We start from the raw sequence: 24,685 nt of genomic DNA on the forward strand, positions 1-24,685 counted from the left end.
AATGAGAGAGAGAGAGAGAGAGAGAGAGAGAGAGAGAGAGAGAGAGAGAGAGAGACAGACAGACAGACAGACAGACAGACAGACAGACAGACATGAGAGATGTGAGAGATAGACACAGGGACATAGAGAGACAGATACTGACAGAGAAAGGAGAGAGAAAGAGAGACACACACAGAGAGAAAAATAGAGACAGACAGAAACAAAGAAAAGGCAAGAAAGGGAGCAAGAGAGATAGAAGAACTCAAAGAGGGAGACAGAGACACACACACACACACAGACAGAAAGTCAGAGAGAGTCAGAGACAGAGAAACAGAAAGACAGAGACAAAAAGAAAGAGAGACAGAGAGAGACAGAGAGAGACAGAGAGACAGAGAGAGAGAGAGAGAGAGAGAAGAGAGAGAGAGAGAGAGAGAGAGAGAAAGGGGGAGAGAGAGAGAGAAAGAGAGAGAAAGGGGGAGGGAGGGAGAGAATGAGGACTTAACTTTTGAATGAATCATCACAGCATCAGTATCCAAATTTAATCTCACCTGCCTCAGTGCAATGGTTCTGTCTGAAGGGGAAGCCCAGGAATTCCAAACATTTCCCTTGGTGATTCATCAGGCAAAGCATGAAATTATTTTGCCTTTGCAAGTCTAGGGTTTTTGACTCAGGGTTCTCCTTTGTGCCATAAATAACATGCTCCTCAGAACTGTTTTTATTTCATGTATGAGAATAAAAAATTATTGATGTATTTCATTAAAAAAAAGTCATCATTTCCCAATATCTGCCCTCCCCCCATAAGATAACTCTCCAATATCGGGGAAAAAATGTGAAATCCAAACCAATCTGCACAGAGACCATACTACCATCATGGCACTAGTTCTTTACAATTTGCCAGGGAATTAACATATATTATCTCATCTGATGCTGGGAGATTATTACTATTTCAATTATCATGATATAGATGAGGAAATTGAAGTTCATTTGACTTGTCCAGAGTCACACAGTTAGTAAGTTTCTGAGGTGGGAGTTGAACACAGATCTCTCTGGCTTCAGGTCTAGCTCAGTCTTCTATCTGCCGATTTTTCTGTGTCTCTGTCTCTCTCTTTGTCTGTTTCTGTTTCTGTCTCTCTTTCTCTTTTGCTTTCTCTCTGCCTGTTTCTATATCTTTCTTTTTGTCTCTCTGCCTCTCTCTCTTTCTCTCTCTCTGCCCGTCTCTGTCTTTCTCTTTGTCTCTCTGTCTTTTTTCTTCCTTATGATGAAGGAAGAGGTCCCATTGAGAGAGCCACAATGTCATCCTGGGCAGGGGATGGAACAGGGCATTGTGGGTGCACAGAAGATGCCCTTCTGCCCTAGATGGGTAATTAGCCACCTCCTTCTGTGCCCAACAAACCTGATGAATTTATGTGCTGTCATGCCAAAGGCTGATTACCAATCATTAACCTAATTGAGTGTATAAACATATAGATAGATGGCTTCTGTGTGCACAGCATCCAGACTGTCCAATTAATTGAGCCTGTCATTTAAGAGGGCTGCATGGATTTGACATACAAAGCAAACACAATGCTGGAGGAACATGATCCCGTTCAGGACCAAGGTAAACTTACCTCTTGAAGAACCAGTCTGTTTTCCTGTGTAGTTCCTGATATCCAGATAATAGTGGCTAAGTTACCATGTACCAGGCTCTCTGCTAAGTGATTTACAATTATTACCTATTTGAGCCTCACAAGAGCCTTGAGGGTAGCTGCTATTATGACTCATTTTATAGTTGAGGAAACTGAAGCAGACAGAGGTGAAGTGACATGAGGGTCATACAGCTAATGTGCCGGATTGAATTCAGGTGCTCCTGACTTTGGTCCTCACTCTCACTCTATTGTACCATGAGATGCCAGCTACCTATCCTTTTGCTGACCAACCTTAGCCAGGGTGAACTTAACATTTTCATCATGCAAGTCTCATGCCTAATGCAAGAACTTCTCTCCTTTATTCTTTCCTTGGTCTCTGCCTCAAGCTCCAGGCTCAAGGAGATGATCCTGTTTTTCTGTATAGCTCTAATTGAGGATATAATCATATATGAGCTAAAAGAACCTTTAAAGATCATTTAATCCAGCTGTTTCATTTTCTAGCTTTTTCTTTTTCTTTCTGTATCTTGAGTGACCTAGGAAGCGAACTCCAGGTTGGGATTCAAGAAATCTGGATTTTAATGCTAGACATTGATATTGTCTTGCTGTGACTATTTAAATGACTTCCTCTGGCTTTTAATTTTCTTCTCTGTAAAATGAAAATAATAGATGAATGATCTCCCTATAATTACTCCAACTTCTGACATTCTTGAGTCTTAGATCCCTCTCTGCTCTAATATTCTAGGTCCTGAAATCCCTCCCTGTCTTGCTATTCTGTGATTCTATAAATCCCATGCCCAGGTCAGGTATCGTCTTCCTTTGTACGACCTATTTCATGATCACGAGAACCTCCCACCTCATAACTTACACTCCAGAATCCAGGCCTGATCAAGAGAAATGGAAGATGATTAAATCAGGCTGTTGTTAGTGGGGTGCCAGCTGCCTCAGATCCTTCACCAGTGAAAGTGTATTGCTTCAGAAATAATTATCAAGTTCATTTCTTTTACAAGAGAAATGTGTTAGCTAAATGCTATTGACCTGAAGAGAGAAATAGTAAGAATCCTGGGGAATAAGAGACTTTTTATTCATTCTGCTGATAAGACAAACTAAGTTGGCTTTGGACATTTGAAATTTCCTTTTAAATTCCTTTGGAAGAAAGGGCATTTATTCAAGGAAAAAGTGGAATAGAATCTTCTTATTAAGTCAAAATTACAGCATAAGTCAGGTCAATATTAAGTGTTTAAATTCCAATAGACTTGGGATGAAAGGCCCATCCACATCCAGAGAGAGAACTATGGAGACTGAATGTGGATCAAAGCATTGGATTTTCGCCTTTTTGTTATTGTTTGCTTGTTTTTTTTTCCTTTCTAGTGTTTTTTCCCTTTTGATCTGATTATTCTTGCATAGCATGATGAATATGGAAATATGTTTAGAAGAATTGTACATGTTTAACCTGCATTAGATTGCTTGCTGTCTTGGAGGCAGGGAAGGGGAGAAGGAGAAAAATTTGGAACAAAAGATTTTGCAAAGATGAATGTTGAAAATTATCTTTGCATATATTTGGAAAAATTAAATATTATTAAAATAAAAATTAAAAATAAGATAAAAACAAAAAATCAAGTGATTAATATGTGAAAAAAGACAAAATACAATTCCCACCCTCAGGGAGCTCACATTCTATTGAGGGAAATGTATATATGAGGTAACATGATACAAGACAGGGGAGGGAGAAAAGGGTATTAGATTTTTTGAGTTGGCAGTTTTTGTTGTTCAGTCATTTTTTCATTGTGTCTGACTTTTTGTTACCTCAATTGGGATTTTTTTTTTGGCTGAGGAAACTGGGTTTAAGTGATTTGCCCAGGGTCACACAGCCAGGAAGTGTTAAGTATCTGAGAGAAGATTTGAACCCAGGTCCTCTTGACTTCAGGGCTGGTGCTTATTCAGTACACCAACTAGTTGCCTCTCCCAATTGGGATTTTCTTGACAAAGATACTAGATGGGTTTACATTTCCTTCTCTAGCTCATTTTATAGATGAGGAAACTGAGGCAAACAATGTGAAGTGACTTCCCCAAGATCACACAGCTAGTAAGAGTTTCAGGGCAGATTTGGACTCAGGAAGATGAGTATTCCTGATTCTCTCTGCATTGTAGCATCTGTAGTGGCCTTGGAGTCAGAGGAGCCAGGTTCAGATCCTAATTCTCTCACTCCTTGTGGGGGTCAACCTTTTATCCTCTGTGAACTTGCAGTTCCTCAAATATAAAATGAGACAGATGGCTTCAAAGAGTCCTTCTAACCCAAAATCTGTGATCCCATTCTCAGTAATGTGTTGATACCTGATCGTGGCCACTATGAATCTCTCCATTGCTGCCTCAGTTTCCATTCTTAGGAGTTTATGAGGCTGCATGACTAACAGACATATCAACTGGGGTTGAAAAGATGGGCCTTTACTTTATTACCCTGACCCTTTATTTTCTCTTCTCAGACTCTGGAGTTTGACTAAAGGGGTACTGAGGTTCCCTCCATATCTGGATCTCAGAGCCCATATTTCTCTAGACTCCTCTGGTTTCATTTAATAGATATTAAGTGGCCCAAAGGCAGGAACACTCAGATAATGATCTTAAACCTAGGTTTTAAATATCAACACTGGCTGCCTATGATGAAGCTAATGAGGTGGCCCCAGGACAATCCATGTCTTAATCGTATCTTCTGGTTTTATATATATATTTTTTAAAATACTAAAAGAAGCAGACTTCTAGGTTGGTTTATAACTTAACTTGAATGAAAGAACCAGCTGGTGAGTAAAAAGATTGGGTTGGGATTAAAGCATATGAGAAGATTTCCATTTCAAACATTATATGACTTAGGGCTGGGGAGGGAATTTTCTGCTCTTCACGAGGCAGGTAAGCATCTGTTGGCTGGGTGTTGGCGGGGTTCATGGGATCTGCAGGAGACATGGGGGCGGGATTAGAGAGATCAAAGGTAAATCAGTCATAGTCCTGCCCACAGCAGACATCCTCTGCCCTTAGGCCTGTAAGCCTCTTCTTACATCCTTACATCCCATTTCCCTGGCCAATAGTTACATAAAAGCATATAAAGACTAGATACAACTTGACTACAAGACAGTTAGGGAAGGAGGGAGACCATTAGCAGTTGGGTGTAGGGAGAGCAGAAAGGCTTTAATGGAAAAGGTGGTACTTAAATTAAGTTTTAAAGCCAGAAGTCATAATAGGCAAAAGTGAGGGAAGAAGTACATCCTAGGCAGAGGGCTCAGCCAATGCAGATTCATGGTCATGGAAAATGGAATATCGTATGTGAGAATAAGCAAATAGGCCGGTATGGCTGTACTGGAGTGTGTAATAAAAGGGGGATGTGTGCAAAGACTGGAAAGGTAGAAAGAGTCCAGGTTGTGAAGAACTTTAAATGACAGACAAGTTTATATTTTAACTTAGAGGTAATAGGGAGCCTCTGCAATATATTGAGTATGAGGGATGATTTGATCATATCTATATTTTAGAAAAATCACTTTGGCAGTCATGTTGAAGATAGATTGGACACAGAGGTGGAAGGGATCTTAAAGATAACATTAGTTCAACCCCTTCCTTTTACATATGAGGAACTATGGCAGCCACTGTAACAGATAAGAACACTAGGCTCGGAGTCAGAAAGACCCTGCCTCATTTGACATAATTGCCTCAGTGTGACCAAAATCAACAAAACTCCAGTTTTTTCCCATACTAATTCTATATATTCTTGGTTTGCTAAGCTAAGGCAGAATTATTAAATTCTATGGTGACAGGGCTTCTGAAGGAAAATCTGAGGCAGTTCTAACGAGCTCAGATCAAACCAGATCCCAGTTGGGTGATCAGACGCATGTTGTTAAGGGATGACTATGTACTTCAGGCAGACAGCTGCCAAGGGAGAGAAGCCGAGCTCCGCCAAGGCTTTCCGACAGATGTTAGAAACCCCAGAAATGCTTTCTCTGGAAAGCTAGGCAGCAAACAAAGACCTGAATTACAAGGATGTTTCAAAGACAAAAAGAGGACCAAGACATTGTAGAGAGAATAGGTGTGAAGGGGAAGCCACAAGGAGATCCAGGTTCATTAAATCTTACTGGGCGAGGAAATACAGCATCTGAGGCTGCACGTTCCATGCTTTAAATAATAAAAATGTGCTACAAAAATATCAACAAAAGCCAAATGCCACCTTAGACAATTGCTTAACTTACCTGGGTCTGTTTCCTTATTTATGGAGCAAGGGGGTTGGAACTGCTAACCTCACAGCTTCTGTTACATGGAGCCCTCAGTGGCAGAAGCTGCTAATTATCCGATTGCAAATCCAGGATTCTTTCCATTGCATATCTCTCTGGGCCCAGGTCTGTCTTCTGAGACCAAGCAGAATGCTTCCAAATCTCCATTCATGTGATAAGCCTGTAGAGAATTCAGTTAATTAATGGGCATTTATTAAGCATCAATTCTTTGCCAGGCACTAAAATTACAGAGGAGGTCACTAGGTGGCACTGCAGGGGATACAGCTCCAGGTCCGGAATTGGGAAGACAGCTTCTTGGTTCAAATCCAGCCTCAGGTGCTTCCCAGCTATGTGACTCTAGACAAGTCACTTAATCCTGTTTACCTCAGTTTCCTCATCTGTAAAATGAGCTGGAGAAGGAAATGCCTAATCACTTTAGTTTCCTTGCCAAGAAAATGCTAAATATGGTTATGGTGAGTCAGATGGGATTAAAATGACTAAACAACTACAACAAATACAAAGAATGGAACAATCCTCTCTCTCTCTCTCTTCTCTCTCTCTCTCTCTCTCTCTCTCTCTCTCTCTCTCTCTCTCTCTCTGTCTCTCTCTAATTCACTAAGGAGTAACATCTCTCTTGGATTCTAGATCAAAGTTCAAACTTCTTCTGTACTGGGAAATTCACAAAATAAATAGGTAACTGTTCCTTTTTTAAAGCTGGATTCCTTGGTTAAGGCACTTAGCAAATCCAAGTGTTGACTGAGTCCAGTTCTCTCGTGTGAGACTGAAATTCAAATACACTTGTACAACTGCTGCCACTGTGACATTTACTCCTCCTAAGGGTTTCATGAAAGCAAAGTGCTCCAGTCACTTTATCACTATGCTAATTGTTCTCCTCTGGCCTCTCATAGCAAATAGTATAACATAGTTAAAGATGCTTTAATGCTATTTTTTCAAGATAGAAAACTCTGAGTCTCCAATACCAGAACTTTTTAAAAATCTCACTTGTTCCAAGATGTAGCCTCAAACCTCCCCCTACTACCCCCCTCCCCATACATACTGAATGGGATAGTGACAAGGGATCCAAGTTAATTTGGGGTAAGAGTGCCACTGTAGGGGTGACTAACTTCAGAACTGGGATTAGGTTTGTATTTGGAAGTCTCATCATTGTCATCAGAACTCTTAAAGTCCAGAATTTAAGGACCAATCAGAGAGGGAACAGCAAGCATTTATTATGTTTCTTCTGTGTGCCAGGCACTGTACTAAGTGCAAAATAGCAAAGGACAATGGTAATGATAAATTTGAGTCATTTTCACAAATTGTCTCATGCTAGAGAGGATAGTAAATTGACCTTTGATTCAGGAGGACTTAGATTTAACTCATACCATTGACATGCAAGTGCTATCTCCTCCTCTAGTCTCCTAAGGTTGACCTTTCTCTTCAGATTTCATATGATGCCTTGTTCTATTTCTCTCTACAACACTTATCATGTACCTAATTATTATGTAATTTTGTAGAAGATAGCTTTGTGCATTTATCCTTCCCCCACGGCCAAACCTTTGCCAAGGCTCTCCTTGATACCTAGAATTCTCTTACCTCTCAGAATCCCTAAGTCCACTTAGGACTGAGTTCTGGGGCTATCTCCTTTAAGATGCTTTTTAAAATGTCAATTATTAGCCCTCCCTGAAAGATTACTCTGTTTAATTTGAGTGCATTTTGTATTGATCTAATTGTGTACCTGTTTATTTCACCCCCAAGTAGATTGTAAGCTTCTTGAGGGCAGGGATTCTTTTATGTTGTCTTTTTATCCACCCCCTAGCACACAGTAGGTACTTAACAACTAAGGTTCATTGAACTGAATTAAATTACATCCAATCCCCTATTTGATTTCAGGTTCCATGAGGAGCCATCCCACCTTTCCTAAATTCTGTATCTCCCTTAGTAGACAGCACAAGGTTTTGTATTCAAAAGGTGCTCAATAAGTGTCTTGTGTATTACATCAATAGAGGTAAGTTATATTCCATATCCAGGGTATAAGAAGACTGAGCAATGTGTAAAGTATATTAGAGAAGGCAGTATGGTAAGGGGTGCTAAGGTAGTGGTCTTGGAGTCAGGAAGTAGTTACCACTACACTGGGCTTCAACTTTCTTTTGTAAAAAGTGAGGGATTTGAAATCAGTGACCTAATATATCTTCTGTCTCTAAATCTATGATCCTGTGGACATTTTTAGAAAGACATTTCTCTCATTTGATTTTTTAAGCTTTCATTTTGGGGGAAGAGCTAAACTTGAGTTTTCTGGAAAATTCCCTGATTTTTTTGGGTCATCAAAATGCCATTGTGCTTGTGTTGAGTTCATTGTATCAGTCAACACCCACACAAAGTAAAGATTTTTCCTTAAGAGGGTGTCTTGCAAACTGGAAATTGAGTGAATGCCCATCAGTTGGAGAATGGATGAATAAATTATGGTATATGAATGTTATGGATTATGTATATATTATATATATTCACTTTCTATAAGAAATGAGCAGCAGAGAGAGATCTGGAGAGACTTACATGAACTGATGTTGAGTGAAGTGAGTAGAACCAGGAGATTGTTGTACATGGCAACAAGAAGATTTTATGATGATCAATTCTGATGGATGTGGCTCTTTTCAACAGTGAGGTGATTCAGATAAGTTCCAATGTTCTCATGATGGAGAGAGCCCCAGAGAGAGAACTTGAATATGAATCACAACATAGTATTTTCACTTTTGTTGTTTGCTTGCATTTTGTGTTTTTTCTCATTTTTTCCCTTTTTGATCTGATTTTTCTTATGCAGCATGATAATGGTGGAAATATGTATGGAAGAATAGCACATGTTTAATATATATTGAATTGCTTGCCATCTAGGGGAGGGAGTGAAGGGAAAGAACACAAGATTTTGCAAGGGTGAATGTTGAAAACTATCTATGCATGTGTTTTGAAAAGGGAAAAAAAAAACCCTTAAAAATTACAAGAATTAAAAAAAAAGAGGATGCCTTGTCTCCCTTCCTCCCCCTTGAGGAAGTCTCCAGTCTGGCTCAGTTGGGAGAATGACTCCTCCATTTCCCTCCTGGTTTCCTCAGCCTAAGCTTTTGTCTGGTATACGTGGGGAGGAGGAGAAGAGAGGGAAGCAGAGGGATCCCAGAGTTCTTGGTATTCAAAGCACCGGGGCGAGAGGAAAATGTAGTATCTGTGCCCTAGTTCTGAAAATAAGCATTCTTGGGCAGCAGGAACTGTCCAGGTCTTTGCAATCTCTGGACCTGACACAAAGAAGGAAGGAGATCTCTCAAGCCTGAAGCTGGCAGGAGCATGGGGCAGGGGGTGGCTGGATGAGACCAAGAGAAGGGGCGGAAGCCTGCTGTCGGCTCTCCCGAGGGCTCGCTAGATCTCCCCGTCTTAAATGATTTTGTCAGATCTGGGTCACAGCCCATCCTAAAGGCCCATGGGCCTGTGATTCAAAGATTGCCTCAAGCGGCCGCATGTCTCTTCTGACAGGCAGAAGAAAGGAAAAAAAAACTCGGTTTCTGAATTTGTCCTATTTTCAACATTTGATGTTACACTGATTTCAGGGGTGGGGATGGGTTCCGGGAATGGCTGGGAGAAGGACTGGGCATGTTGGCAGTGAGAGAGACTCTCCTTCAATTTTTATTTTATATTGTTAAATATGGATTGTTATTACTTCCACATCCATTACTAATTCCTTAATTGGAAATACCCATCAGTAGATGTCTGTTTGGAGTCTGACTGGGATGGGGAGGGGGAAGTTCAATATCTCAAAAAACCCCATCATCTCTATAAGTATCAATGTGTTAATCTGTAAAATGGGACCATTTTGTATTTGTTCCCCAGCCCTTAGCTCAGTGTTTGGTATATAATAGACACTTAAAAAATTCTTGCTGATTGATTGATTATGTTTTCCCCGGCTACCTTACGGGAATATTCATTCATTCCTTCATTCAGCAAACACTTATAAAATATCTACCATATACTACATGCTAGAGATACAAAGACATAAGTCACTTATTTTTGGTGGAATGGGAGACAGCATATAATAGATAAGTAATTGCCAAATATGTACACACTTAAGGGGTAAAGTCAGATTAAAATCATTGGGAATGCAATCAGAATAGACCTTGTGAAGGAAATGGGATATGAAAGGCAACTAGGTGGCACAATGAATAGGGGTCAGTAAACCTTGAGTTCAAATCTGTATCATATGCTTGACATTTACTAGCTGTATGACTCTGGGCAAGTTACTTAACCCTGATTGCCTCACAAAACAAACAAACAAGCAAAAAAGGAAATGACATGTGAGCTGATGCTTAAAGGAAGCTAGTGATCCTAAGAAGCAGAGGTGAGGCATTCTGTGCCTGGGTATAGGGCACAGGTATAGTGCTCTGCAAAGGTATAAAGGTGGAAGATACAATTTCATGTACAGGTAATAAGTAAATAAGCTAGTTTGGTTGTGGTATAAAATGTGTGAAAGAGAATAAGGTATAATAAACCTGAAAAGATAAATTGGTACCATGTTGTCAAAGGCTCTAAATGATCAATATAGGAAGATAGGATAGGGACAACTAGGTGGCACTGTGGGTAGAAAAAAGGGCACTAGCCTTGGAGTTAGGAGGATCTGAGGTCAAAGAAATCTCAGATACTTTTTAACTGTGTAACTATGGGCAAGTCACTTAACCTTGATCATCCCCCAAACAAAAACAACTACAAAAAGAAGTATAAAAGGAGAAGAAAAAAGATACAGAATCCTGGTGGACTTCCATGGTTATTGGAAATGCCATGAATGAAGAACCAGCAAACAGACTGAATATACTGTTATACCACAGTTCTCTTTAACTGTCCTGACTCAGTTTCCCTGCACTAGTTTCTCTTGTCTCAGTTTCTTTAACTGTTCTGTGTCAATCCCCTAAGCTGTAAATCTCCCTCTGGTCCATTAAGACTAAGGACCAATTATTCTAAGGTTATAAATTGTTAGCCCAAGCAAGATAAACAAGAGAGTAGACCTCCTGACTCTTTTCTGTCCTCAAGAATTTACAATATCCCTCTAAAATATTCCAAGATATCTCTGTGTATTCAGACATCCTGTCTCTGGGTTTTTTAAGGATTTATGGCCTCCCCCATCCTGACAGCTTCTTACCTCTTCCTTTGTTTAGAGAAAAGGTATTTAAGAAGTTGGGATTCTTCCATTCATTGCTGGAGGATGGCGGCTGGATGCTGGACGCTGGATTCTTTGAGATGACAGTATCCTCCAGCCCTGGGACCAACATGGATTCCTTGGTCCCAGTATATCTTTATCTCTGTCTGACTGGATAATTTGAGACAAGAGTCCTGTCCAGTCAATCTTACTCTCCCATTAATAAAATATTAAAAACTTTCTAATTTCTCTCCTGCCTCAGTTTCTCCGGCATTACAATACAAGGAAAAAAAATTCAACATGTAGTATCAAAGATCACAGAGAGATTAAGAAGGGTCAGGTTTACTTGCTGTCTTGGAGGTGGGGGAGGAGAGGGAGAAAAATTTGGAAGACAAGGTTTTATAAAGATGAATGTTGAAAACTCTTTGCATGTATATGGAAAAATAAAATACTATTAAAAAAAGAAAGGTGAGGTCTGAGGAAATACTATTAGATTTGGTAATTAAGAGATCATTGGTAATTTTGGTGAGAGCATTCTCAGTTGAATGGTAAGGTTGGAAGCCAGGCTGTACAGATTTAAGAGGAAAGCAAGAAAGAATACTTATTTATTTTTGGGGGTTTTTTCATGCATCCAAAAACAATAGGAAAGATCACTTATTTATTTTTTTTGGAGGCAATTGGAGTTAAGTGCCTTCTCCAAGGTCTCACAGCTAATAAGTATCTGAATTTGAACTCAGGTCCTCCTGACTTCAGGATTGGTGTTCTACCCATTGCACCACCTTGCTGAAGGACACTTATTATTGTACATAGTTTTATCATAGAGGTTAGTCACAGAAAGGAGAATAATATGGGACGATAAATGAATATGGAAGGATGCATCAAGTGAGGGTCTTTTGAGGATGGAGGAGTCATGGATATGTTTGTGGGCAGTAGTGGGGCAACTAGCAGACAGGGAGAAATCAAAGATAAGAAGGAGGATTGGTAGTAAGACAATTTGCTATAACAGCCAAAAGCTCATTATGGTAGAGACATAAAACTGGAGCTCAGCAAAGTATAGTGGAAAGATGTGGATTCAAATCTTGGCTCTTAATCTTTCCATTTGTAGAATCTGAGGCAAAATGTCAAATTTCTGTGGGCCTCAGTTTCCTCATCTGTACAATGAGGATTTGGACAAAGTGACCTCCAAGAGTCATTATAGATCCATATCTATTACCCCACAATCTCATTTTAAAAGTATCTAGACTTGCAAGTTGCCAGCATAGGGATAACGTTAAACAGAAAAGGCACAATTTTATTTTAACATAGTTTACCAGTGGCTGAAATTATGACCTCAATTAAGGTCCTTTTCTGATCCCTTCTTGTAGCATGTGTTCTCAAAGCTACTCCAATCTCAAAAAGTGTCAAATAGAGGCATGTGAACAGATTTGATGCTGCCCCCAAATCAGCCTTTCTAGGTTCAGAAAAACTGACTGTTAGGTTAACTCCAGGGTCATGTATTTTGAGCCATGGCAACTTTCAAAGGCTGCCTGCAAACTTTCTATAGGACTGTGATTTGTACAAGTAGAGAAAACAAATTAATGAAAGCAAGCATACAAGTACTGATTAAAAAAAAACCCAAATAGGGTAAATGTGATTGTGTGTATGCATTGGGCTTAGGGCCAGGGTAAATTAATTTTAGAACGCTGAGGCTCATTTGAGTGTATTTTGGTAAGATAATGGGTAGCTTGTTCCCCCAGAAAATCCAGTCCCAGATCCTGTAGAAGCACTGGCCCCCTGAAAAGAGATGAAACATGGACCCTAGGAAAGGGATGGAAATGTAGGGATACCAAGGACAGTTATATGCATCATAGAGTCAGCACAAGACCTCCAGATGCAGGGATAGCAGCCTAGAGTATCACCATAGGGAACTAATTGTCCATGTCTCCCAATCCGCCACCATGTTGTGTCCTCGAGGCAAAACTCTCATTGCCCATTCTAGTTAGGACCTCACTGGATGTACATAGTTTTTAGTCCCTGTGAATACTCTCTCCCATTTCAGGCGGCTGGTGGATCGATTGGAGAACATGCGTAAGAACGTGGCTGGAGATGGGGTAAACCGCTGCATCCTGTGTGGGGAACAGCTGGGAATTCTGGGCTCCTCCTGTGTAGTGTGTGAAGACTGCAAGAAGGTAACTCCTTCCTCTTCCTTCTCTGCTGAGCTCCTGGGTCTGGTTGACCCAAGGAAAAGCAATAGGGCTCTTCAGGACAGAGTCCTGTGATGATTCCACTGTCCATTCTGTCCATCTTTCATAGGTCTTTCATAGGAGCATGAGATTGTCTTGGCCACAGACAGCTATTCTAAGCCTACATTTTATAGATAATCTGACTACAACTCAGAGAGTTTAAATAATTTATCCCAGATCACACAAGTAATAAATGGAGCTAGGATTCAATTCCAGAGCCTCCGCCTCAAATAGAAGTGCTCTTCCCACCAGCTCTTTGCTTCCATCAGGACTTAAATGGCACAGAGATGACACATGCATTCCTTTTTCCTTTCTCCTCCTCCCCATCCCATCTCCACCAGGCCCATTCTCCAATCCCTGACTTTTACAAACCTAACCCAGGTTCTGTCTGGCTTTGCCCCCAGAATGTCTGCACTAAGTGTGGAGTGGAGACCTCCAACAATCGCCCACATTCCATCTGGCTTTGCAAGATTTGCAGTGAGCAGAGAGAGGTGAGTGATTTGCTTCGACTCCAGCCTTGGGGCGCCCAACCTGCTCTGATCCACTTCCCTAATTCCCGAGGAAGGGGAAAGGAGAGAAAAAATATAAAGTTCACTTCCATTCTCTAGGTTTTCATATCAAAACCCCAATTCCCCTGAGTCCCGGTGACCTGAGGTATTGGAATCAATAAGAAGATGTATCCGAGGCTGGATATCAGTCAGCCTCCACATATGAGTTTAGCTGTTCACACAGCATTCCCACATCTGGAGTTACTCTTTAATCTTGGGCATCACATTTTGCCTGTTGCTTTCTCCCTCAGAATGAGTTCCTTTAGGAAAGGGCTTGTTTTTCCTCCCCCCCCCCCCATTGCTTAGCTCAGGGCCTGGAACACAGCAGGTGCTAAATAAATGCTTGTTGTTGTTGGTCTGACATTTTAGTAAAGACATTGAAAAACAGAGTGTTCAGGAAAAGAGAATATTCTCAATGAGAATAGAGACCCTGATTCTGTGTCACAGGAGAAGTAAAGGAAGGAACTTAAAATATTTAGCCTGGAAAAGAGAATTCTCAGGGGGTGATAAGATAGTTTTATTTGAGTCTTAAGAAAGAGTGATTAGCCTTGATCTACTTGGCCCCATGGCAGGACTAGGAGCCATGAGAGATCTGAAAGAATGACTATATAGGTTGAAGCAGGAGTGGGGAAGGAAATTTGTTCATGTGTGGGTTGGACCACATGGCCTCTAAGGTCCAACCTTCCATTTCCAAAATCCTGCAATTTTGTAAGATAGCTAAAGGGTGATTAGGAGGGTTTACTGAAGAAGCAGCTGACCTCCTTTTCCTTCTTTGTCTTTTATCTTTCCTTCTTTCCCTCTTCTTTCTCCCTACAATCCCTCCTAGTCTTCCTATATTCCTCTTTCTTTCCTTCTCCTTCCTCCCTCCCTTCCTCCCTCCCTTCCCTCCCTTCCCCTCTCCCTCCTTCCCTTCCCTCCCTCTTTCCTTCCCTTCCCTTCCCTCCCTCCCTCCTCCTTCCTTCCTTCCTTCTTTTTTTCCTTTCTTCCTTCCTTCCTTTCTTTCTCTCTCTCCCTCTCATCCTCTCTTTCTCCCTCTCTCCCACCTTTCCTCCCTTCCTCCCTCCCTTCCTTCCTTCCTTGCTTCCTTCCTTCCTCTTCTTGTCTTTCTATCTCCTCTAGCCTCGTATAATGTTTTCTCTTCAGTTATTGCTCTGTCTCTGTGTGTGTGTCTCTGTCTGTCTGTCTCCCCCCTTCCTTTCTCCTCTTCTCTTCCCTCCCTTACCCCTTCCCCTTCTTCTTTTCTTCTCCCTTCTTTCTCTCTTTCCCACTTTCTCATGTTATCTCTTGGCTGTTTCTTTATTTCTCTGTCCTGCTTTCCTCTCTTTTGCTGTCTACCAGTCTTTCTTCCTCTTCTTCCTTTCTAAGTTCTGAAATATAGATTTTTATTTAGCTGTTTCAAAATAATTCAATCAATCAACAAAAAATTATTAAGTACCCATATTTGTAAGATACTGTCAGCAGGAGAGAGTAGGAGAAATGGAGGGAGAACAAGGGAGAGTAGGAGAGAACAGGGGAAAGGGGGAAGAAGCAAACACTAGAGTGCCTTTTTCTTCTTTTCACTGTAGCTGACCTTCCTGCTCCTCCCTGTCCCTATGTGCTAGGACACTGACAAATGTGCCTCAGTGAACACAAAAGTAATTCCCTCCATGATTAACTAGTGGTTTTCAGTCTCCATTTGAAGACTTCTTCCTTCTTGGAGAACTTCCAATCATAGCTGACATATACGTTGTTGTCTTTTATTCTCAAAGAGAACCAAAATCAAGTTACTATGTTGGGATCAAGGCACAATGTGCCTGATAGTGGCTAACCATACCGATGTGGGCTCAGAAGGCTCCACCAAAGGCCAGGCACACAATCACTTGTCAAATAAGCTATAGAGAAAAATCCTTTTATGCAGGAGGAACCAGTTGGCTACTGAAGTCCCTTCTACTTCTCAAATTCTGTGATTCTCTGGCCTCCATCCCTCTCCCCTGATGGGTGACAAAGCCACAAACGACCCAGAGTCAGAAAATGATCTGATTCCCCTATAGCTTGATCCTCTTGGAGGGCTAGGGGCTTTGGTGGGAGACATCATGGGGCCCAGAAGAGGAGAGAGGGAGCCAAATCCTACATGCTGGCTCAGAAAGACTTCTACTTTAAAGGAATCACAGAATTAGGGACAGTTAGATGGTACAATAGATAGAGCACTGGCCCTGAAGTCAAGGTAATGTGATTTCAGATATGACCTTAGGCACTTAACACTGCTTAGCTGTGGGGCTGGGCAAATCACTTAACCCCAATGGCCTGACCAAAAATAATATTTTATATATATATACATATATGTATATGTATATATATGTATATATGTGTACATATATAATATATAATATCATCTCTCTCTCGCATATATATATGTCACAAATTTGAGAGTTGTAAGCTGACCTCAGCAGCCATTTAGTCTAACCTAGATATGAAAGGAGCCCCCTGGCATAAAATACCTGACATTGAATTCACATATATATAATTTTAAACTTAAATACAAAATGAGAAAAAAATCCCAACACAGCAGACCATGGGAAAGGATTCAAAATAAAACAATAAATTCCCATTTCCAGAAAACCTATATAATAAATCCTACATATTGTTTTTAAAGCTGTCTAGCTTTTCCTTGCTTACTTGTTAGGTTTTTTTTTTTTTAATATGGGGACAGCTTTCACTGTTAAGAACTTTTCTGTGATATTAAGCATAAATACAACTTTTACCCACTGCTCCTGATTCTTCCTTTTGGGATCATAAAGAGCAAAACCAATTTTTCTCCATTCGCCAGCCCTTCAGATAGTGGAGATAGCTCTCATGTCTTTTCTTCTCCACTTTCTTCAGTCAATCCTCACCTGACATGGAATCAAGGCTCCTTGACGTCCTGACTGCCCCACTCTAGACACATTTGCCAGTTTGTCAATGTCCTTATTAAGCCATGGCTTACAGACTTGAACAAAGAAATCCAGATAAGATCTGATGAGGGAATAACATAATGGAATAATCGCATCCCTGGAAACTCTGTCTCTCTTAATGTAACCCAAGTTTCCTTAGCTTTTTTGACTGCCACATTATACTATTGATCCATATGGAGCTTGTAGTCCACTAAGATCCTCATATATTTTTCCCCACCACCACTGCTGTCTAACCACGCTTCTGCTATCTTGTTTTTATGGAGTTGATTTATACATTTGTGCTTGTCCAATTTTGTGATATCTCTCCCATCTTACAGTTTTAAAAATATCATTGGCAGTGGCTCAGGAACTATGTTTGCTAGTTCTTTCAGGACCCAAGGATATAGTAATAATAAAATAGTCAAATTTTAGAGATATTGCAGTTTCAGTTCCAGACCACTGCAATAAAATGACTATTGCAATATAGTGAATCACATGAAGTTTTTGGTTTCCCAGTGCATATAAAAGTTATGTTTATTTGGATGGAAAATGCTATCTACAACCAGAAAGAGAACTATGGAGACTGAATACGGATCAAGCATACTATTTTCACTTTTTTTTCCTTTCTGTTTTTTTCCTCATAGTTTTTTTTCCCTTTTATTCTGATTTTTCTTTCCTAACATGTCTCACATGAAAATATATACATATACATACATACATACATACATATATAAAGAATATCCATGAATAACTTTAAAACATTAAATTAAATTTTTAAAAGAACAAAAAAAGTTATGTTTATATTATACTGGAGTCTATTAAATGTGCAATAGTATTATGTCTAAAAATGTATATACCTTAATTTTAAAAATACTCTATTGCTAAAAAAAATTAAATATCATCTGAGCCTTCAGTGACTTGTAATCTTTTTGCTGCTGGAAGGTCTTGCCTTTTTGATGACTGCTGACTGAACAGGGTGTTGGTAGCTGAAGGTTGTGTTGAAGGTTGTGGCAATTTCTTAAAATAAGACAACATGAAGTTTGGCCCATTGATTGACTCTTTCTTAAACTTGAACACTCAGAAACTATTGTAAGGTAATTAATTGGTCTCATTTCAATGTTGTTATGTCTCAATGAATAAAGAGGCCTGAGTGAGGGAGAGACAAAAATAACAGGTTGGTGGAGCACTCAGAACACATAGCACATTTATTGATTAAGTTTGCCCATATTATATGAGCACAGTTTAGGGAGCCCCAAAACAATTACCATTGATTAATATCAAAGGTCGCTGATCACAGATCACCAAAACAGATATAATAATCATGAAAAAGTTTAAAATATTGCTAGAATTACCAAAATGTGACACAGAGACATGATGTGAGCACACGCTGCTGGGAAACCGGCGTGAGAGAACGCAGGATTTCTACAATCCTTCAAATTGTAAAACATGTAATATTTGTGTAGTACAACAAAACGAGAATATATCTGTAATAGCTAATGTTTATATGCCAGACATTGTATTATGTGCCCTACGATTAGTATTTCATTTAATTCTCACAACAGCTGTGCTGTTATTAATTCCATCCTCTTTTTACAGGTGAAGAAACTGAGGCAGGCAGAGGGGTTTTTTGGTGGTCTTTTTTTTAAGTTATAAGCCCAGAGTCATCCAGCTAGTAACTGTCTGAGGCTAGATTTGAACTCAGATCTTCCTGATTCCAGGACTAGTACTCTATTCACTGAACCACCTAATATAGTATATCTGGGTCATAGTATAATATAGTATGTCTCCCTCTGTCTTTCTCACTGTGTGTGTCTTTCTCTTCCTCTCTTCTCCTAATATAGTATATCTGGGTCAGTACATTTAGGCAGCTAAAAATTCTCTTAGTTTCTCTACATCAATTCCCTTTTAGCCATTTTTGTTATATCACTTCCAGTACAAAGGTTATCTTTTTTGGTAAAAAGCTAAGAAAGTTTCATTTTATTGTCTTTACCTTCCCATTCTAGCCTCAGCTCAATCTCAGTTTTAGCATTTCTGATGCCATTTTTACATAATCATGTGCCATTTATCTCCTGGTACCTGATCTTCTTTCTATCTTATATAGATTTTTTTTTAAATCTAAGCTGAGGGGCAGCTAGGTGGAGCAGGTATTATGTTTCCCCCTTCCTCAAAGGAAATGTTTTCCTTTATCTTCAGAATTCCATTTTTGAGCAACTCATATTTCTCTTGGGATAACTTGCCCTGTAGATAGAATTTTATTCTATAAGATCCTACTTTTCATTTTTCTAAACTCTTTGAAATCTGCTTTTTTTTTTATAAAATAGGATGCACATCAGACTATATCTAGATTTCTTTTGCTCTTTGCAAACTCAAGGAGGGAGTGATTACTTCCCCTTTCCTTACTCTAGGGTTCCCATAATTATCATTCAACAATACATTCCTCCCTCCTGAAGAAAATCATCTCCCAGTCAAATTAAATCAAGAAGTCCAGAATAAAGTTTCCTTCACTTTTTGAAGAATGAAATTATCAGTAAGTCGAGTCCTTAAATTATTAAACTGTTCTGTTCTGTTTTGGGGAGGGAGGAAGGAAAGAGGAGAGAGAGAAGAGAGAAAGAGAAAGACACACACAGTGAGAAAGACAGAGGGAGACAGAGATGGACAGAGACAGAGACAGACAAAGACAGAGAGACACAGGGAAAGAAGAGACAGAGGCAGAGAGAGAGGGAGGGGGGAGAGACTGCAACAGAGACAGATAGACCAAGAAACAGAGAGACAGAAGTAGAGAAAGAGAGGGGGGGGGAAAGAGGGAAGGAAGGAAGAAGAGAGAGAGAGAGAGAGAGAGAGAGAGAGAGAGAGAGAGAGAGAGAGAGAGAGAGAGAGAGAAGAAAAAAGAAAGACAGACAAACACAGAGAGAGACAGAGAGATAGAGACAGAGATATACACAGAGACAGAAATACCCAGAGAGACAGAGACAGATACAGGAGACAGACACAAACAGACACAGAGAAGACAGTCAGAGACAGAGAAAGACAGAGACAGAGAAAAAGAGAGCAGAGACAGAGAAAGAGAGAGAGAGAGAATCAGAGCTACACATACACACAGAACACTCCAAGTTATGTCTAGATAATTAAAGTGTGATAGTTCAGCAAAAAAAAAAATGTACACTCCAGCTCTCCTATTTTGTTGTTGTTCTGTAATGTCCAACTCTGTGACTCCATTTAGAGTTTTCTTGGCAAAGATGCTGGAGTGGTTGGTCATTTTTTCCCAGTTCATTTTATGGATGAGGCAGACAGGGTGAAATGACTTGCCCAGAGTCACACAGCTAATCAGTGTCTGAGGTTGTATTTGAACTGTCTTCTTGACTCCAGACCAGGCATTCTATCTACTGGGCCACCTAGCAGCCATAGCTACTGCAATTAAAGATCTACATGAGCATCATACTGAGTAGAGATTGTGGAATCTAAGCAAAATCACAGTGAGTCATCTTCCCTACCCAAGAGCATAAGTTCAGCCCAAACTGTCTTTGGTGAAAGGGTAGATTGCAAATTCAGATTAAGCCAGTGGCCTCTCAATAGGGTCATAGTGCTGCTTCTTTGCAGGATTGATGACTCAGTCTTGGGGTTGAGAACAGGGATAATCATCCTTCCAGCTAGTTAATGGAGATCCAGGCCAGTAACTGTCTACTGAAGCTCTGTGTTGAGAGGCAAGTCTTTCTGACACTGAAACACAAATAAGTGTCCAAAAAGGTAGTGATCCAGATCAGGCCCTCGACCAATCCATATAAAAGAAAGCCTCCTGAGAACTTGCAGTCTTCTGACCTAAATTGGCCCTGGAAGCCCTAAAGAGCTTGGAACTCAGTGCTTAGACAACATAACATCAGGATTCCCGATGAGTCAGGCCAAGAGCACACAAGCTCATGGCAGTCTTGCCATAAGTGTGTACTCTAGCTTAACAGACATGAAGTCCCGGTATTAGGAGTAAGGCTAGAAAATGAGTAAACAAAAAAGAAAGAACAATTAGGGAGCCAGGCATGCCAGAATGCAAACCAAGAAAAGAAAAAGAAAAACAAAACACCCACAAGAAAAGCCTTAAAGAAAAACACAACTTGGCTATAAATTTGGTGAGAATTACTAGAAGTCAGAAATATGGCCTCAGACATTTACTAATTCTGTAACCCTGTGCAAGTAACTTAACTCTCATTTGCTTCAGGTTCCTTGTCTGTAAAATGGCGATAATAATAGCTCTTGCCTCTCAGGGTTGTTGTGAAGATCAAATGAGATTATATTATGAAGTGCTTATTGTAGTGCCTGGCACACAGAAGACACTACATAAATAGTATCCATTAGTATTGTTAAGATGATAATATAGATAATTGAAGGCCCCCATCACTGCTCTATCCTGCCTTTGTTCTAGGCTTGTTATGTTTTTCTGCCTCCTCATCTATTTCTTCTTTTTTCAATTACCAAGGAAAAAACATAAACCATAAAAGAAACCAAACAAAACCCAAATATGTTTCTTCCTCTGTTGCCTTTCAGTCAAATATTCTCTATCATGCTTTCTTCTCCTAATTTGTGGATTTCCTCACTTGATATACTATATTGACATATAATACCACACTACCTCCCTTTCCTTGTTTCCATGGTTCTAGGGAAGTTCCAGGGAATGGATGGATGGATGGATGGATAGATGGATAGATAGATAGATAGATAGATAGATAGATAGACAGACAGACAGGCAGGCAGACAGACAGACAGACAGACAGACAGACAGATAGATAGATAGATAGATAGAATAGACAGATAAATAGATGTATGGATAAGTAGTACATAAATAGGATGTATAGATGAATAGATAGACAGGATTGACAGATAGATAGACAGACAGATAGATAGATATGCATTGATATATGTATGTATATTCACACACACAAACATACCTACACAAAAGTTTTTAAATAAGGTACTGTGCCCATTCAGAGCCACAGCATAATCATGAGTTTCATCCCCACCAAATTGTACCGATAATTATGAAGTCGTATTTATCTCCTTACATTAGGCCCTCAAATTCCTTTTATTTATTCTCTAAACTTGGGACATATGTGTATAAACATTTCAGCTCACAGATTTTATTGCTAGTTCCTTTCTTGGATTTGTCTTCCTTCATTATAGCTACTCTCTATAGTATCTAGCTTAAAGAATATATAGAAATAGGTTTCTACCTTTTTATGGTCAAAACTTTTGATTAGATTTGCAAAACACCCCCAAAATAAAGTCTTACTCCCCATTTGTTAGATGTGCTTCACCTCTAGTCAGGGATCTCTGGTGGTCCAGAAGTCCAAATCCCATTCTCAACTATTTACACGTGTATTATGTATATATGTATATGTTCATACACACACACATTCTGCAGATCACCTGGCAAGATAAGATACCAGACCCTGTGATCCTTTCTCCAACTAAACTGCCAAGCGTTCCAACTCTACTGCAGAGGGCACGACTGGCCATATTGTTCGAATGCCAAATGTACACTTGCCTTAAAGATTATATACATGTGTGTATATATTAAGTGGAAGAGATTTCTCTTGTGTATATGTGCATTATCTAGGTATGTGCATACATGTGTATAACCCACCTGTACATGTCTGTGCAAATGCACACATGTTTCTATTTAAAAGTAAATAGGAAAAATGCTAGAGTCCCATTTCCAGGCTGAGCTGGGTCTCCACCTCCTGCAGATAAGTGTCTTTTTCTCTTCAGGTTTGGAAGCGCTCCGGGGCATGGTTCTTCAAGGGCTTCCCCAAACAAGTGCTCCCTCAGCCCATGCCGGTGAAGAAATCCAAGCCCCAGCAGCCGCTCACCGAGCCCAGCTCCTCAGCGCCACCCACCCAGGAACCCAAGCACCATCCCCGAGCGACTGGCCGAGGTAGGACGGAGGGGAGGGCAGCTGTGTGCCTTGGGTCAAATTCCTCCATCGTAGGACTAGAAACTGTGACAGAGAGTTCAGGTTTCTTCTTCTGGGAAGAAATAGATCAGTGCTTTGAACAGGAACTGACTTGGCTCTTAATCACAACCTTATCTAGTCCTTGAGCTCGTTAGTTATCATTCCAAATGGCTGGTACCTATTTCCAGAGTTCAACTTTTGGGGAAATGGGGCTTTAGTCAGTGTAGAAGAAGATCACAAAGTACTAAGAAAGCACAGAAGGTAGAGGTCCTTTAGGGTCCAAGGAAGTCATCATGGAGGAAGTGAAGGATGGATGAAGCAACTGGGGTTAAGTGATGAAGGATGGATAATTTTTTTTTTTTTTGGCTGAGGCAATTGGGGTTAAGTGACTTGCCCAGGGTCACACAGCCAGGAAGTGTTAAGTAACTGAGATCAGATTTGAACTCAGGTCCCTGACTTCAGGGCTGGTGCTCTATCCACTGCATCACCTAGCTGCCCCTGGATGAAACTTTAATAAATGGAAATGGGAAGAGATAGGCAGGGCATTTCAGGTGTACTGGGAAAGCACAGAATTGCTTATCTCTTTATATTTCTTAGGCCCAGGAGAGGCTGGCCTCCCTGGAGAACATGGTAAGGGAATGGGGACTGCCCCCATGCATGTAGTCTACCCTCTTATCCATTGCTCTGCTCCCAAAGGGCTCCTGGCTATGCTGTAACATCCTAAGAGTCCTTGGCTTTTTAGATTCCTGGGTACCCCAAAGCTTCTCCCTCAAATTCTTTCCATCCTCTCCTTGAGCCTTGAGTCTGCAGGGGATCCTTGCCTCTCCTTACTTTCTTTCCTGCAAAGACAGTAGATTAATAACAAGATTCTCCATGGCTGCCACATAGGATTGGATGGCTGTGCTCTGGGCGTGGTTTGGCTGATGTTCTCCTTTAGCAAATACAGCGAGCTCTAGATTGACCAAGGCTTTGCTGGGAACTAGGTCCAAAGCGCATATTCTTTGATCTAGCAACACCACTGATAGGTCTGTATCCCCAAAGAGATTAAAAAGCAAAAAAGAACCAATAGGGACAAAAATACTCAGAGCAGCTCTTTTCTGGGGGCAAAGAATTGGAAGTCGAGGGGACGCCCATCCATTGGGGAACGCTGAATGGATTATTGTATGTGATTATGACAGCTCACTATTATGCTATAAGACATGCTGAGCAGGATGCTCTCAGAAAAAACCTGGAAAGCCTTCCATGAGCTGATACAAAGTGAAATGTACTACGTACAAAATAACAGCTATATTGGAGGATGATCTGCTCTGAATGACTTGGCTATTCTTAGCAATGCAATGATCCAAGACAACTCTGAAGGATTTATGATAAAAATGATCCCCATATCCAAAGAAAGAAATGATTGTGCCTGAATACATGGTGAAGCATTTTTTAAGCTGTATTTTTCTTGAAGTTTTTTTGGAGTGTAGAGGGTGGGAGTTGGTCTGTTTTCTTTCACAACATGACTTTTATAGAAATGTTTTGCATAATTACACATGTATAACCTATATCAAATTGCTTGCCTTCTCGATGAAGACAGGGATCTATTTATCTCCTTACGTTAGGACCTCCAATTCCTCTTATTTATTCTCTAAATGTGGGACATATGTATATAAACATTTCAGATCACAGATTTTGGATCTGTCTTTCTTCATTATAGAGGGGAGAGAAAAAGAAAAACAATATGAAACTCAAAGTTTTTAAAACATATGTTAAAATTGTTTTTATATGTGGGGGAAAATTAAAAATATTTTTAAATGAATTTTTTTAAAGTGCTTAGTACAGTGATTGGTACATACTAGGATCTATATGAATTTTTATATATAATATATAAATATATTTTACTTATATATATTCCCTTCCCTTTTCTCACTACTTTCCCCTAATCCACACTGGAAGAGGAACTTCCCTCAATGGGATCTCCCTATATCAATGAATCACAAGTCTGAAGTGCGATCCCAAAACACTTTGCAAATATAAAAATGCCATATAAATGTCAGGTATCATTTGTGTCCAC

At 40.1% G+C, this 24,685-nt stretch overlaps 1 protein-coding gene across 5 annotated transcripts in view; it reads left to right on the forward strand.

Moving 5' to 3' along the window:
- The window catches only part of RPH3A (rabphilin 3A), a 347,889-nt gene that overhangs the window by 260,524 nt on the left and 62,680 nt on the right, over window positions 1–24,685 (forward strand). For 4 of the 5 annotated variants that reach the window (XM_051972819.1, XM_051972821.1, XM_051972818.1 and 1 more), the window contains exons 4-7: window positions 13,051–13,180; window positions 13,639–13,725; window positions 22,446–22,611; window positions 23,227–23,259. In XM_051972819.1, the coding sequence (XP_051828779.1) occupies window positions 13,051–13,180; window positions 13,639–13,725; window positions 22,446–22,611; window positions 23,227–23,259 (416 nt within the window). The remainder of the gene's footprint in view (window positions 1–13,050; window positions 13,181–13,638; window positions 13,726–22,445; window positions 22,612–23,226; window positions 23,260–24,685) is intronic. The other variant, XM_051972822.1, reaches the window with a different exon arrangement.

This window comes from Antechinus flavipes, chromosome 1, assembly GCF_016432865.1.
Source record: "Antechinus flavipes isolate AdamAnt ecotype Samford, QLD, Australia chromosome 1, AdamAnt_v2, whole genome shotgun sequence".
NCBI classification, from domain to species: Eukaryota; Metazoa; Chordata; class Mammalia; order Dasyuromorphia; family Dasyuridae; genus Antechinus; species Antechinus flavipes.